Raw genomic sequence first — 16535 nt, forward strand, 5'->3', positions numbered from 1 at the left:
GACTCCACGGAGGGAGGTTTGCCTGTTGCAGGGAGTCACCGCGGGTGTGTCCTGGGAGCATGCTCTGGACCGGGCCACGGGTGTCTAGTCCTCAGTGCCACCCTCTGCTTCTTGGCAGGCATCGCCAGCGTGGTGGTCTCCTTCTTCGGGACCATCTACTACAACGTCATCAACGCCTGGAGCTTCTGGTACCTCTTCCACTCCTTCCAGGTGAGCAGGGCGAGAAAGGGGGTGGAGGTCAGCTGCCCACCTCGGGCGGTGGGTGGAGGATGCCAGTCTCTGGGGAGCCAGAGGGTGACAGGAGGGCGGGAGGGCTTCTGCCCCAGGACCTTGGCCCCGGACTGGCACCGTGAGCCGGCTTGTGCAGATGGATGAGCTCTTGCCTGTTTCTGGGACTGAGGTCCACAGTTATCCTTTGATTCTCTCTGAAGGATGTGACCCCAAATATATTAAGGACCTTTTTTTTTTCTTGGGGTGTGGGGGAGGGATCTGGGATTGAACTCAGGGGCACTGGACCACCGAGCCCCATCCCCAGTCCTGTTTTGTATTTTATTTAGAGACAGGGTCTCACTGAGTTGCTTAGGGCCTCGCCATTGCTGAGGCTGGCTTTGAACTCGCGATCCTCCTGCCTCGGCCTCCTGAGCTGCTGGGATGACAGGAGTGCACCAGGAAATGTCCAGGAAAAAGCCTGTGGCAAATGGGGACTGTTTTCAGCATCCCAGCGAGTCTGTGGGGACTGTGCCTCCTCTGCTTCTGGCCCCTCCTTTGCCTTTCTACCATGGCCACTTAGCCTTTCAGGTTTGGAGCTCAGGGCTGAGCCTCTCCTTTTTCCGGAAGACCCCAAATTCCTCCCAGAAGGGCCAAGGTCACCCTTTAACACAAAAGAGGCTCTTCTCAAAGACGAGCGTTCTAAACAGTGTCCCGGCCATGCACGGAGCTCACGCTCACTGCACAAGATGCACAGAGGGCTGGAAGTTGTGGGGCAAAAGAGAGAAGCCCAGCCCAGAGCACCCCCGACCACTGCTCACCAGCTCTCGTCCTCAGCTCCAGCCTGGTCACTCTCAGGGACCCCTCTGCCTGCTGCCCCATCCCCCTCCCAGCAGCCTCTCCCCAGATGGGACAGAGGAGGAGGCAGGACCAGCCTGGCCTCCCCGTTGGCCTCTAAGCCTGACCTTCATGCTTCAGATGTTCTCCCCTGGCCCCAAAGCCAGGCAGGTCTGGCCATCGGCTGCCAACTGTCCCCAGTCTGTGAGGCTTCCTGGGTCCTTGGGAATCCTTGTCCTTGAGTCTCTGGGGCCCCCAGGAATACCTGGGCGAGTTATTCCAAAAGTCCTGACTTGACGTCTCCCCTGGGAAGGTGGCATCTCCATCCTACTGTGGCCTCCCAAGGAGCCCCTCCCCCAAGGCTGCCCCATCACACACTCCCAGATGGGAAGGACCCTGCCCTGAGTTTAGCCAAAGCACCACATTTCTTTCCCTGGCTTCGGCTAGAGTTCCTTGAAGACTGACTACAACTCTGCCTCTCCCCAGACTTCTAAGGGGACATAGGGCAGCTCTTTTTACTCTAAATGCTGGGGCCGACAGGCCCTCCTCTGTGCAGAGCTGCCACATATGGTTGGGCAGGTTGTACACTGCACAGTGGCACGCTGAAAGAGGTGTGGGCATTATCGCAGGCATTCTAGATGTGTATCCTTTCGCTGTCGTGGCGATGGGATCCAGCTGTGTTGTGCGGGCTGGTCTCAAACACGTGGCCCCGGGATCTCCCACCTCAGCCTCCTGAGTGGCCGGGACTACAGGTAGGCACCAACCTGTCTGGCTTCGATGTCTATGCCCGTGAAGACAAGTCTCCAAGGTGGGAGCCATGTGTCTTGTCTCATAAGGTCAGAAACGATTCGCTCCTCTTCCAAAGGTGAAAATAAAGTATACCCCAAAAGGGGTCCCTATTTCTAGTCCTCAGAACTGGGGGCGGGCAGTGATTCCAGATAGTCACCTGAATGTTCATGCACCCCATCCTTCACAGGTCATTGGGCCTCCCCCAGTCCCTCTCCCCTGGAGCCCTCCCCCACGGTCACATGATAGTGGCAGCAAGGGTGTGGGAGGCGCCAGGCTGGTCCTACGTGGAGACGTTCTCCCTCCTCACTCCTGTGGTCACCATAGCAGGAGTGGCTTCCAGTCCCATGTTACAGGTTACTTGCTGCTCAGGGGCCCTCAGCCTCAGGCTGTTACCAATGGGATCAGAATCCTGCTGGGGACAGGGCAGCGGGGCCGCCCTTGCTCCACTGGCTCCGAAGCTTCTTCGCCCTGGTCGCACACGGACACTGGCCGGAGCTTTCAAACACCTGAGGCCCGGAACCCACCCCACACAGATGCCACCAGAGCCTCGGTGGTGCACCTGGGCGTCTTCCCCCGGGGGGATCTAGTCCTCCAGGAAGAGTTGGAAACCCGGAGGCTAGAGTGATCTCAGCAGAGGGGTCAGTGGACAGACCCAGTCAGCCCTGCATGGCCCAGTAAATGGCCCTGGAGATGCTGGCTCGGGTGGGCCAACTGGGATTCCTGTCTAAAGGGCCTCTCTCACCTGGGAAGGACCCAGTGCTGTCACTGGGCACCTGAGTTCCCTCTCGGTGGCCTCATCCTTCCAGAGTCTTGCTGACCATCTTCACGAGACAGCTGGCTTCCGAGATGATGGACAGGCAGCTAAAGGCCCCCAAGGCCTCCACCGGAAGTCACCCTCATTCTCTGCCCCGAACTCTGTTGGTCACAGAAAGCCCCAGGCCTTCCCAGACTCCCAGGGTGGGGCAGGAGATGCCAGCTGTCCTTGGGGCAGCTGCTCCTAGTGCAGAGAGAGAGGGTGGCTCTGTGGCCAGGGTGTCCCCCGCACAGGGCCTGAGCACTAATGAGGATGTAAACCTGGGCTCCAGCCCTCCATGCAGAGTAGCCATGACCCGTCAGGCAACACCACTGGGCCTTGGTGGTGGGGACCGTGAACTATCAAGGGAGTCAGCCTAAGGCGAAGGTCAGACTTGCTCTTGTTAGAGGAACGTTTCTGTCTGATCTGAGGAATGTGAGCCTATGGAACCCCAGAGTCACCCCAAACTGATCAACACGGGACGGGTCTTGGCAGAGCAGGGCTGCTGTCTGGACTGCCCACCAAGGGTGCTCAGAGTTAAGTTTTCTCCTCCTTCCCTGCCTGTTAGTCAGGGTTCTCCAGAGGAACAGAACCAACAGGAGGGATGGTTACATAAAGGGGTATGATTATTAGACTGGCTCACACAACCAGAGCTGGACCGTCCACCATGGCCGACTGCAGGCTGGAGAGCTGGAGGGCCAGTCGCTGGGCAGTCCAAGAGGGATCAGCAATGCTACCCTAGTTTGGGACCAAAGGCTTCTGGAAACCCCCTGGAGAATCACTGGCAGAGTCCACCTGGGACCAGTGAAGGAGCTGGAATCTGACGTCCTCAGGAGATCGCAGCCACCAACAAGAACCTGCTCAAGAAGAACCCAGCCTGCCTCCGCTGCTGCTCCCTGTTCTTCCCAATTCTTTTATTCCATCCAAAACATCCTCATCTGTTATTTTTATAATTTCCTTTTAATTAATTGATTAATTTTTAGTTGTATCTGGGCACAATATCTTTATTTTATTTATTTTTTATGTGGTGCTGAGGATCCAACCCAGGGCCTTGATCTTGCCAGGTGAGCGCTCTACCGCTGAGCCACAGCCCCAACCCCAAAGCCCTCATCTTATTGGACGGTGCTGCCTGTGCTTGGGGAGGATCTCCACTTCAGTGGGCTATCCCACATGCCAATCACTCCTAGACACACCCTCACTGACACACCCAGAAGCCTCTTAATCCTTGGCATCTCTTAATCCAATCAAGCTGACAATTCAAGTTGACCTTTACACTGCCATTCGGTATCTCTGTTTTGCATTTGGCCTTGGATCTTGCTCGTTGTACAGGCACCATTTAGCTTCCTTTGCTCATAAATGCTGCAGAATCCAGTACAAACCAGCTTAAGCAGAAGAGATCTTACTGACTCCTCCCTACCAAGTCCAGGAGTCTAAGTGCTTCAGGTGTAGCTGACTGGAGCTCAAAGGAAGTCACTCTAAGGGGTTCTCTGGTCCTAGGGGTATGATGGCCTCAGGGTGGTGAACCTCATCCCCCTCTGGCTTCCAGATCCAATGCCAGTCTCCCCCAGCAGATGTGCCCCATTAGGGATGTTAGCTTGGAGCAGCTAGAGGTGGGCTAAGGAGAAGTGAGACATTCTATGTGATTGGTTAGGGAACATATTTTGACTTTCTCTGCTTAATCCTGGGTTGGCAAACAACAGGGAACACATGAGTTATCGCCTAAGTTCTGATCATTATGATCAGTGCTGTAGTTTGGGGTTTGAGTTCTGGTTACTACAGAGTTGGTGGGTCACAGTGTTATTGTTATAGCTGGCCTATCCTTTGTCCACTTTTCCCTCAACCTTTTAGATGCACCATGGAGTTCAGTAGTCCTTAACAAACGCCTGCAGAATTGCAAGTCAAGTAGTCTTTGCATTAGTCAGTTTTGCATTACTACAACAAAATACCTGAGGCAGCTAAGTTATAAAGAGAAAGGATTTAGTTTATAGTTTGGAAGATTCAGAGACCAAGATGAGATGGGTTCCATTGGTTTGGATCCTAGTAAGAGTGGCAGATGGCAGTACATCACAGCAGGACCACACATGGGAGAAAATGGTCATATCTTGAACAAGAGTAGAGAGAGAAGAATGTGGTCCCATTTCCCTATCAAGGACACAGTCTCCATGACCTAATGAGCTCTCACTAGGCCCCACCTCTTAAATGCCCACAGCACCTCCCAATACTGGTGCTCTAGAGCCCAAGTCTTTATCTATGGATCTTTGGAGGAACTCAACATCCAAACCATACTGAGCCACTTGAGGTCCCTCTGGTGGCCCTGACAAACCCTGCTTTCCCATCTGCCTCAGCAGCTCCACCTCTTGCCCTGGGGGGGACCAGCATCCTTCTCGGCCATCACTCTACCTGACCTTTATAGCCTCTCTGTCCGATGCTTTTCCATCCTAAAGGACCCGCTGCCGTGGTCTGTCTGCCCGCTGAATGGGAACCACACCGGCTACGAGGAGGAGTGTGAGAAGGCTTCCTCGACACAGTACTTCTGGTACAGGAAGACCCTCAACATCTCCCCGTCCATCCAGGAGACCGGGGGTTTGCAGTGGGAGCCGGCGCTGTGCCTCATCCTGGCCTGGCTGATGGTGTATCTGTGCATCCTTCGGGGCACCGAGTCGACGGGCAAGGTGGGCCAGGGCCCCTGGAGGGTGCAGTGCTCCCTGAGGTGGGTGGGTGCAGGAGCAGCTGCCTGTCCCCAGCCTTGGGCCAGACCAGGAGTTGCTTCTGCGGTGCTGGGTAGGAGCTGGCTGGGGCCGAGGACACCCACAGTGTGGCCGGAACAGACCATCAACTAGGTCCCAGTAAAGGTGGTCAGGGGTGGTGGGAGGTACGGCGTCAAATCTCAAAATGAGGGCTCATTCACTGCTTTGTGAAAAATGAGGGGGAGTGCGGTGGCACACCCCTGTAATCCCAGTGGCTCCGGAGGCTGAGGCAGGAGGATCATCATCAGCTAGCAGTCTGAAAGTTTGCTGGGGTGCCGCAGTCTGGCTGGGCACAATTCAGGAGTCACTTGTCAAAAGAAATGAACTTTTATTTTTAGAACCACACAGGCCAAACAAAACAGCTCCTCAGGAAAACCTTCAGAGCCCAACTGCCACCACTGGCTTCCACAAGCCTCTCACCCACACAAGCCTCTCCACCTCCCACAATCCTCCTGCTCTTGAGGCCGATTGGCTGGGTCATGTGGGCGGAGCCAAAAAAAGTCCCCCAATGAGCAGCTCCAAGGTCTGAAAGGGCGGGGAAACAGCCCAATGAGCATCACCACAGAGGAGCCAATCAGCTAGAAGTTGCTGGGGCCGCTGTGAGCCAATCATCAGCTGGCAGTCTGAAAGTTTGCTGGGGCCCCTTTGGCTGTGGCTCTCAACATCTCCCCCTCTCTGTTTAAACAACAAGCATGTGGCTTAGGGACCGTGCCTGCCTTAGGTTGTCCAATACTACATATGGTCCTTACCCGTCTTCGCATGAGCTGACCTCAGGGCGTCAGCCTCCTGTCTTAGGTTGGTACCATTGCAATTGGATCTTACCCGTCACTGACTACCGGTCCAGTATACAGCCACACCTGTGGATAGGTCTTTGTACCGGCGGGGGGTGGGGTGGGTGAGGTTCTTTGCCTCACCTCTGTTGGCCCCCAAATTTTAGCTGAACGATCATGACAAGCAGAAGGGAGGAAGATATACCAAGCCAATTGACGGCTCCTTTTGGAAAAATTGTACCACTGATGACATCATCAGCAAAAATACTCCACCACTACCACAAGTTGATGCACCAACAGATAGTTCACAATGCATATAAGTGATACATAGTCCAGGCAATTTCTGCAAGCAGTTCAGTGATGGCTGTTGCAGAAGCTGTAGATTGGTTTTATCTTTGTCTTCACCAGCACTGGGATGAAGATAGGAATTCTGGCAATAATGGCTAAAGAAAAAATTGTGTAACATTCCAGAAGGCACTAAAAGAAAACAATTTTCTTAACAATTTACATTATCTTGAAGAGAATTATTAAATATAATGAAAAGGAAAGGTGAAAGTAAACAAACAGATCTGTTAACCTCCTTTTTTTGTTCACATATTAAAACAATCTTCAACAGCTGTTTACCCAATTTAAATTAAACCATTTAAATCACGAGAAAAAAAAAAAAAAAAGAACAGTCAGGGCATACGTTGATACAATAAAAAAATGTAGCCCATGGCTTTTTAAGGAGGAGTTGTTAAATATATCACAATGGAACCATCATGGTGAAGATTTAAAAAGAATAGAAAAGAAAAGCCCAGGAACTCTGCCAGTTGGCACATTGCTATTATGGACATTGGTATCTTGTTTGCTTAGTACAAAGCCATCAGGGGGAAAGTTAACAGGAGACTGCTACTAACACCTTTCTATCACCAGAGGACGTAAGTGTCCAACTAACAAGGCCACCTCCATATGCTGGGAGGCTCCCAACCCCCGCAGTTGATAGTTGGGATCCTGAGACAGGATCTCAAATATTAACATGCCCTGTATTTGAAGCAGGAGGGCAGCGAGTTCACCATGCTTTAAATTTCAAAACAGTAAAGCAGCTAAAAGAGGCTGTAACAACCTATGGTCCTCAAGCACCCTTCACTGTAAGCTTGGTCGAATCCATTAACAACTTGAACATGACGCCAGCAGATTGGGTTAATATGTGTAAAGCTGTGCTAAATGGAGGTCAATACCTGTTATGGAAGGTTGCCAATGAAGAATTTTGCAAGGAGACGGCTAGGCGAAATGCAGCAGCTGGTTATCCTCAGAGAAATCTAGATATTTTGTTAGGAAAGGAACCTTATGAGGATCAGCAGCAACAAATTGCATATGATCCTGGCGTATATGCACAAATTGCTGTAGATGCAGTTAAGGCATGGAAGACTTTACAAGGACATGGAGGTTTACAAGATCAATTATCTAAGATAATACAAGGAGCTAATGAATCTTACACTGAATTTGTAGATAGGCTTATTCAAACAGCTACCAGAGTTTTAGGGGATACATAACAAGCAATGCCATTAATAAAACAACTGGCTTATGACCAAGCGAATCATTGGTGCAGAGAAATCATTAGACCATGGAAGCATGAAGATTTAAACACATATATTAAATTATGTAGAGACATTAAAGAACAAGGGCAAGTCGTGGCAGCTGCAGTAAAACAGGCTTTAGATGCCAGAGACATTAATGAACAAGGGCAAATTGTGGCAGCTGCAGTAAAACAGGCTTTAGATGCCAGGCCAAGAACATGCTACAATTGTGAACAAACAGGACATTTTAAAAGGAATTGCCCCATAGGAGGAGGGTTTAACAAAACTAGGTATCAAAGGAGTAGAACACCGGGTATTTGCCCACGATGCCGTAGAGGGAGACATTGGGCTAATGAATGCCGTTCTCAAACCACCATAGAGGGTACTCCATTATCAAAAAACGAACAAGGACCAGGTATCTATCCACGATATCGTGGAGAAAGGCATCGGGCTCCATTGCCAAAAAATGGACAGGGGGCCCAATGCTCCGGGGCCCAAAACCACAAATATACGGAGCACTGGAGGATCCCAGCAACCCCATCAGGGTAGTGCCCAGGACACATTGTCCATTAGATCCCTCATCAGACAAACCAGAGGGAGCGCAGGGTTGGACATCTGTGCCTCTGCCAGAGCAGAACTAACTCCAGAGATGGGAGTTCAAATCATTCCCACAGGGATAAAAGGACCTCTTCCCAAAGGAATAGTAGGCTTATTATTGGGACGCAGTTCTTCTACTCTAAAAGGACTTATGATAAGTCCTGGGGTAATTGATCCCGATTATGAAGGTGAAATAAAAATTATAGCCAGTTCTCCAAAGGGTATATCAGTAATTTCACCAGGAGATAGAATAGCACAGTTACTAATAATACCCAGCCTACATGATAAATTTTCCAGTCATGCTGTAGAAAGAGGTTCCAAGGGATTAGGCTCCACAGGTGTAGATTGGGCTATGCTTTCTTTAAATTTAGATTCTTGCCCCATGCTAAAACTAAATATTTAAGGACATGAATTTAATGGGCTACTGGATACAGGTGCAGACCTTAGCATCATCTCTCATCAAGAATGGCCAAAACATTGGCCTTACAACAAGCCACTCAAACGCTTCGAGGCCTAGGAATGGTGACTAATCCCCATAGAAGTGCAATGGTATTAGATTGGAAGGATCCTGAAGGATGTGAAGGAACTATACAGCCATATGTATTGGATCATCTTCCCGTAAATTTATGGGGACAAGATGTCCTAGATCAATTAGGTTTGACATTAACAAATAACATCAATCAAAATGCACCAACTATTATGGCTAGACAAGGTTTTAAGAAAGGAAAAAGATTAGAAAAACAAGAACAAGGTATAGCAGCACCAATACAAATAGATCAAGGAACACACAGACATGGGTTGGATTTTCAGAAAGGGCCACTGAGACAATAAAAATTACTTGGAAATCAGAAAGACCAGTATGGGTTCCTCAGTGGCCCCTGACTAAAGAAAAGATACAAGTAGCCCATAACCTGGTCAAACAACAATTAGCGGAAGGACATATACAACCTTCTATATCTCCCCATAATACTCCCATTTTTGTCATCAAAAAGAAATCTGGTAAATGGAGATTATTGCAAGATTTAAGAGCCATTAATAATGAGATGGTTATTATGGGACCTGCTCAATCGGGGATTCCTCAATTGTCTGCTTTGCCAAAAACCTGGTATGTTTTAGTTATAGATATTAAAGATTGTCATTTTTCAATTCCAATTCATCCCGAGGATAGTCCACATTTTGCATTTACTAACCCTGCACTAAATCATGAAGGTCCTGATCAGAGATATGAGTGGAAAGTACTCCCTCAAGGGATGGCTAACAGCCCAACTATGTGTCAAATTTATGTTAACAAAGTAATCCAGCCACTTAGAAATCAAAATCCTGAACTACAAATATTTCACTATATGGATGATGTATTATTAGCACATAAAGATAAAAACACATTGCTAGAATGTTACGCCACACTTACAAACTTATTAAAAAATTATAATCTAGAGATAGCAATAGATAAAGTACAATTAAATTTTCCAATTAATTATTTAGGAGTTCTATTATCCTCAACCATGGTCCGTCCACCAAAAATTCAAATACGAGTAGATCAACTCAAATCACTTAACGACTTTCAAAAGTTATTAAGAGACATAAATTGGATAAGGCCTTATCTAAGTATACCAAAAGGAGAGTTGGGACCTTTATTTGATATCCTAAAAGGTCCGTCAGATCCAAATTCACCCCGAATGTTAACGCCTGAAGCAAGAAAGGCATTAAAAATCATTGAAACATATATGGAAAATATCCATTTGGATAGAATTGATATAAGTTTGCCGGGGCCCCTTTGGCTGTGGCTCTCAACAGATCACAAGTTCAAAGCCAGCCTCAGCAAAAGCAAGGTGCTAAGCAATTCGCGAGACTCTGTCTCTAAATAAAATACAAAAAAAATAGAGCTGGGGATGTGGCTCAGTGGTCAAGTGCCCTTGAGTTCAATCCCCAGTGCCCCTGCTCCTGAAAAAGAAAGTCTCTGGTGGGCTGTTTTGTGTATGAGCATACGGAGCAGTCAGGCCTGGCCTTCCCGAGTCTCCTGTCCTGGCTGAGTCCCCAGGTTTACGCTCCTCCCAGGGCTGACATGTTTGCTGTGGTCACCTGGGTGCATCTGCGGCCCAGGCCCCGCGCCCAGGTGAGGCCCAGCCTGGGACACGGTCCCTCCTCGCTGCAGACCCACATGGTGGGCACCCACCTCGTCCCATCCTGCAACGGCCCATCCCAGCAGGTCCTGGCTGGCACCCCACTGAGGCTTAGAGGGGTGACAGGACTTGCCCAAGGGCACAGTTGTGAGGGCAGGGCCAGGGCAGAGCCACTCCCCTCTGTCGCACCTCCTCCTCCTCCGTGAACTGCTGGAGAGGGGTCAGGAGCGGCTCCTCCCAGTAGGTTGGAGAAGGAGCCACCTGGTGGGGACTGCAGACAGCCTCTGGGGAACTCGTCCCCTGCGGAGAAAGAGGGGACTCCCAGGAGCTGGCCCCAGTGTCCCCTCAGTGCCCAGTGCTGTGGGCAGTGTCCCTGGGCTGGCGGACGCCCTGTCTTCCCCCTATCTCCTCGTCTCCAGTCGTCTCCTGATCCTGGGGACACTTATTACTCCTCTCAAGCTGTAATGACCCCAGCTCAGAAGCAGTGGAAGGACAGCTCAGAAGCAGTGGAAGGACATGCCCGGCGTCTGTGTGCCGTCTGGGCGAGAGGACACAGAGCACCACGCTGGTGGCTTTGGAAATTCATGGGAAGATGGCGCCACACCTAGAGGACATGGAAGGCTGAGTGTCATTCAAGCCCCTTGGGACAAGGGTCAGTCACCAGCTGTGTTTCTCCCAGGAGGACCCAAATGATAAGGGCGCTCATGCACAAAACGGCCCCCCAAATACTCCTTTCTTCTGGGACAGGGGCACTGGAGCTTGAACTCTGGGGCACTTGACCACTGAGCCACATCCCCAGCCCTAATTTTTGTATTTATTTAGAGACAGGGTCTCACTGAGTTGCTTAGTGCCTCACTTTTGCTGAGGCTGGCTTTGAACTTGTGATCCTCCTGCCTCGGCCTCCTGAGCTGCTGGGATTTCAGGAGTGTGCACCACTGGGCCCATCTCCTACCAAATACTCCTTTGCTTGACCTACAAGGCTCTGGTGTACTTAGGAAGTATCTATAGAAAAAAATCCAACTGTGGGTGGGCACACGTGCTTTTCTTTAAAAAATTTTGAATTTGTTCTCTTTAGATGTACATGGCAATAGGGTGTATTCTGACTGATCGCTACATGGAGTATAACTTATTCTATTTAGGGCCCCATTCTTGTGGTTGTACACCATGTGGAGTTTCCCTGGTCGTGGGTTCATACATGAACATTAGAAAGTTTTGTCCCATTCGTTCTGTCTTTCCTATTCCCATCCCCTCTCCTCCCTTCATTCCCCTTTGTCTAAGCTAAAATGAACTTCTATTCTTCCCTCTCGGTCCCACCCCTAGCTGTGTATTAGCATCCGCATATCAAAGATGACATTAGGCCTTTGGTTATTTGGGATTGGCTTATTCCAGTTGGCATGGTAGTCTCCAGTTCCATCCATTTACTGGCAAATGCCATAATTTCATTCTTCTTGATGGCTGAGTAATACTCCATTGTGTATATGTACCACATTTTCTTTATCCATTCGCAGATGTGCTGTGGGAGGCCTGTGTGGATGGTACTGGGGATTGAACCCAGGGATGCTCTACCTCTGAGCTACACCTTCAGCCCTTTTCATTTTTGATTTTGAGGCAGGGCCTCAGTAAGTTGCCAAGGCTGACCTGGAATTTATGGTCTTCCTGCATGAGCCTCCTGAGTCGCTTGGATTGCAGGTGTGTGCGACACCATGCCTCAAAAAGGTCCCTATTTTGAGGCTTTGTAAAAGTTAGGATGATCCCAAGAATGAGAGGCTCCTGCCAAAGCTACCAAGAAAACTGAAGAGAAAAATGTCCTTGAGTCGGGTACGGTGGCACACACCTGTAATCCTAGAGGCTCAGGGGGCTCACGCAGGAGGATCACGAGTTCAAAGCCAGCCTCAGCAAAAGCAAGGTACTAAGCAACTCAGTGAGACCCTGACCCTAAATAAAATACAAAATAGGGCTGGGGATGTGGCTCAGGGGTTGAATGTCCCTGAGTTCAATCCTTGGTAGAAAGAAAGAAAGAAAGAAAGAAAGAGAGAAAGAGAGAAAGAGAGAAAGAGAGAAAGAGAGAAAGAGAGAAAGAGAGAAAGAGAGAAAGAGAGAAAGAGAGAAAGAGAGAGAGAGAGAGAGAAAGAAAGAAAGAGGGAGGGAGGGAGGGAGGAAGGAAGGAAGGAAGGAAGGAAGGAAGGAAGGAAGGAAGGAAGGAAGGAAGGAGGAAGGAGGGAGGGAGGGAGGGAGGGAGGGAGGAAGGAAGGAAGGAAGGAAGGAAGGAAGGAAGGAGGAAGGAAGGAAGGAAGGAAGGAAGGAAGGAAGGAAGGAAGGAAGGAAGGAAGGAAAGGAGAGGGAGGAAGGGAGGGAGGGAGGGAGGGAGGGAAGAAGAAGGGAGGAAGGGAGAGTCCTTGAATCTGCAATGCATGTGACAGGGAAAAGATTTGATTGACCAAAATTCCACTTTTGTGCAATTTCAAGCCTGAGAAAGTGAGCCTTTCGTAGAAATTGGGTGGAGACTGTCACTCTTTCTGGCCTCATGACTGATCGCCCACATTTTGTTTCCAGACTGAACTCTTTATCTAGCGCCGTGACAATTCCTACGGAGCTTCTGGGGGCTCTGCCATCTGGAGTGTGGTCGTCTGGAGGCAGCTGGGCTCCCACTCACCACCACGCACACTGTGGCCAGGGCGAAGGCGGTGCCCAGGGAAAGCCCCGATGGCCACCGGCCCCTCCTGGGTAGAATAGGAGGTTTCCTGGTGGCGACAGACGGGGGCGGCCCCAGCCAGCCAGCCCATTTCTCCAGCCCAACCTTGGACTCTGTGTCCAACCAGGAATGTCCACGTCTCTTCCAGATGTCACTGGGGCAGGGCCTGTGTCGACCCCGCCCTCCGTCCCTCCCCAGGAGGCTGACTCCACCCTCTGACGCCCACAGGTGGTGTATTTCACGGCGTTGCTGCCCTACTGTGTGCTCATCATCTACCTGATCAGGGGCCTCACGCTCCATGGAGCCACCAACGGGCTGATGTACATGTTCACGCCCAAGGTACAGGCTGCAGGGAAGGTGACCCTGAGGATGCCTCTCTGTCATATCCCGCCACCTTCCGGGGAGGCTGGAGGTGGGAGGGAGGGGGAAGCTGCACACAGAGGGTGCTGGGAGCCCCGAGGCTGCGGCTAGGGGTGTGGGTCACCTGGGGGCAGCCCGTGAAGTCTTGCTTCCAGTCCCTCCTGCCCTCACTGCTCCCAGCCAACTGCGGCCCCAGCCTCCCTTCTGGCCTCCCTGCCTCAAAGCCCCACCCAGACTCTCCCCAGAGCCGGGTGCCACAGGCTGGGCTCCATCATCTCCCTCACCTGTTACCTGCTTCCTCCAGGTCATCCACCATCCCCTCTCAACTCCCCATTTTCCAGCACCCCACAGCTCATCAGCGGGGAACCTGTGGGGTGGGCAAGTTCTTCATTTAGAAAATCTAGCACCTGGATGGTACAGAATAACTGTCCCATCCCCCCAAATGCACCCTCTTGTTCCAAACGTCCACAACAACAGCACCAGATGCAATCCAGACCTGAACTCCACCTCCAAGCCACAACCACTTAATATCCAGACTCACAGACTGCCTGGCTGGTGGTGGGCTAGAGATCAGTGCATTTTTTTTTTTAAATCATTTTACCCTAGATGTTCGGTTGCGAACCTCCTGTGGGTAAGGTGCCACGGAGGAGACGACCTGAGAAGGCCACACGGTTGTCCTCCTGGGGAATGGACTGGGCAGGAGAGCCGGGCTCCAGCCCCAGGTTGCCCTGACCGGCTGCGCCCTGGGGGCCCCATCCCTTCTGCCCTGGGCCTCCCTCTCCCCCGGATCTGAGAGCCTGGGCACGGGGCCCTGGGTTCATGGGCCCTGTCCCCTGCCGGTCCTCAGATCGAGCAGCTGGCCAACCCCAAGACCTGGGTCAACGCGGCCACCCAGATCTTCTTCTCGCTGGGCCTGGGCTTCGGCAGCCTGATCGCCTTCGCCAGTTACAACGAGCCCAGCAGCAACTGCCAGAAGCACGCCATCACCGTGTCCCTCATCAACAGCTCCACCTCCATCTTCGCCAGCATCGTCACCTTCTCCATCTACGGCTTCAAGGCCACCTTCAACTACGAAAGCTGCTTAAACAAGTAAGTCTGGGGGCCGAGTCCCCAGAGCTCTGAGCTGAAGCGGGGACGGGGACGAGGTGACGTTCAAAGGCCCAGGGGGCCACCGAGAGCACCCGTTTGGGAGTCCTCAATCCAGGGTCAGTTTCAGGCTTCCCACCATCAGCACCAGGAGCTGAGGGAGGGTCCTGGGGCCAGTCAAGGTCGGCCTTGCAGGGAAGGGGCTGGTTTGTGGGGTTCTGTGTGCCTAGCAGAAGACAGCATTCAACCCACACCTTCAGTGTCTGCTGATCCGTCTCCCCAGTCTCCAAAGTCTCCAAAGCCCAGCATCGTGGTGCCCACCAGGCTCCCAGCCCTGGGCAGGCAGAGGTGGGCGGATCACCCGAGCCCAGGAGTCCAGACCAGCCTGGGTAGTAACACAGGGAGTCCCCATCTCAAAAGAGAAAAAATAAAAATAAACTTAATTTTTTAAAAAAAAAATAAAGTAACCAAGTCCTCTCTGACCAAACCCCAGAGAGGACCGGATTTCCTGACTGTAGCCCTTGACCAAAACTACAGGAGCACCCTCTAGAAGGTGAGATTCCAACCTGGCAGGCAGCAGCCCCAAGCAGCCCTGTTTCCCTTTAAGTTTAAATCCCTGCCGGCTAATTGACCTTGGAATAATTTGCATGCCGACTTGAACTTCGATTTAGATGATTCTAGATTTCCTTTCAAGTCTTCCTCTTAGTAGTGACAGATTGAAGCAGATCCACCATCACAGGAAACTCCGTCCGACTTCCCTGGTCCAGGTGTTCAATCGGCCTTAGGTGGGGGTCCGGCTCCTGTCGTCCTGCCCGTTTATATCTGAGGCTTTCTCAAAGCCATCCCAGGTTTACCCACCAGTCCACAGACCCCCACCTAAACCAGAAGGTAGAGGCTGGTGGGAGGCCAGACCCCCACCCCCACCCCAGCTTCTGAGAGCCCTTGGGGAGAGCGACCTTGCCAGCCAGTGAAGGTCAAGCTGATGGTCTGCTCTGCAGGGTGATTCTGCTGCTGACCAACTCTTTCGACCTTGAAGATGGCTCTGTGACAGCCAGCAACCTGGAGCAGGTGAAGGACTACCTGGCGTCCACCGATCCGAGCAGATACAGCGAGGTGTTTCCACTCATTAAAAACTGCAGCTTGGAGTCAGAGCTGGACACGGTAAGGCACCTGGGAAGGGCGGGGCTGGCCTCTCCACACACTTCCCAGGGGCCCTGAGAACTGCCCGCCACCCACCCAGTCCCCGGACACCAGGAAAGACAGATTGACTTTCCCTGTAACTCAGAGAACAGAGACTTGACCGCTGCTCTCCCCAGGCGCTGCTGGGGACCCCTCCTCATTATAAAGCCCCGTTGGGTTCTCTGCCTTCCTTCTTTCTCCTTTTCTCTTAATTTTAATAATACAGGAAGCTATGGGCAGAGAATAAAATAGCAAACACCCCTAGAGCCGTCTCAGGATGAATACTTGTCATCAGACTGTCGTAATTTTAAAAAGGATGTTTCAGGGACAAAATTAAATTCTCCTTCGTTAGAGGTCCTAAGTTTTCCCTACTCACCAGAGACAAGAACCTTCATTTAACCTTCATGTGTGTGTGTGTATATGTATATATTCTTTTTAAAATATATTTTTATTAGCACATATTTAGGCATGTCTATGGGGTACAGTATGATGACTTTTTGGTGCTGAGGATGGATACATGTATATAACATGTAATTATCCACTCAGGAAAACGAGCATCTCCATCTCCTCAAACATGAATCATTTTCCTGTGTTAGGAACTTTTGAACCCGTCTTATCCAAAAAGGGTTATTTTGGAACACAGCAGCACAGACTGTCAGAGATTAGACAATTTCTGGCACTATGGCACAACAAAACTAATTCCTCCTCTCTCAGTCTCTTGTTTGGTGCTTCTTCTCTAACCTCTTAGCCAGATGTGGTGGTGCATTCCTGCAATCCCCGCTACTCAGGAGGCTAAGGC

At 51.0% G+C, this 16535-nt stretch overlaps 1 protein-coding gene across 2 annotated transcripts in view; it reads left to right on the forward strand.

Annotated features, from left to right (window-relative positions):
- The window catches only part of Slc6a20 (solute carrier family 6 member 20), a 48992-nt gene that overhangs the window by 19845 nt on the left and 12612 nt on the right, over positions 1 to 16535 (forward strand). For both annotated transcript variants that reach the window (XM_021734999.3, XM_078037988.1), the window contains exons 3-7: positions 119 to 210; positions 5071 to 5298; positions 13340 to 13450; positions 14319 to 14560; positions 15556 to 15718. In XM_021734999.3, coding sequence (XP_021590674.1) covers positions 119 to 210; positions 5071 to 5298; positions 13340 to 13450; positions 14319 to 14560; positions 15556 to 15718 — 836 coding nt within the window. The remainder of the gene's footprint in view (positions 1 to 118; positions 211 to 5070; positions 5299 to 13339; positions 13451 to 14318; positions 14561 to 15555; positions 15719 to 16535) is intronic.

This window comes from Ictidomys tridecemlineatus, chromosome 2 (genome assembly GCF_052094955.1).
Source record: "Ictidomys tridecemlineatus isolate mIctTri1 chromosome 2, mIctTri1.hap1, whole genome shotgun sequence".
NCBI classification, from domain to species: domain Eukaryota; kingdom Metazoa; phylum Chordata; class Mammalia; order Rodentia; family Sciuridae; genus Ictidomys; species Ictidomys tridecemlineatus.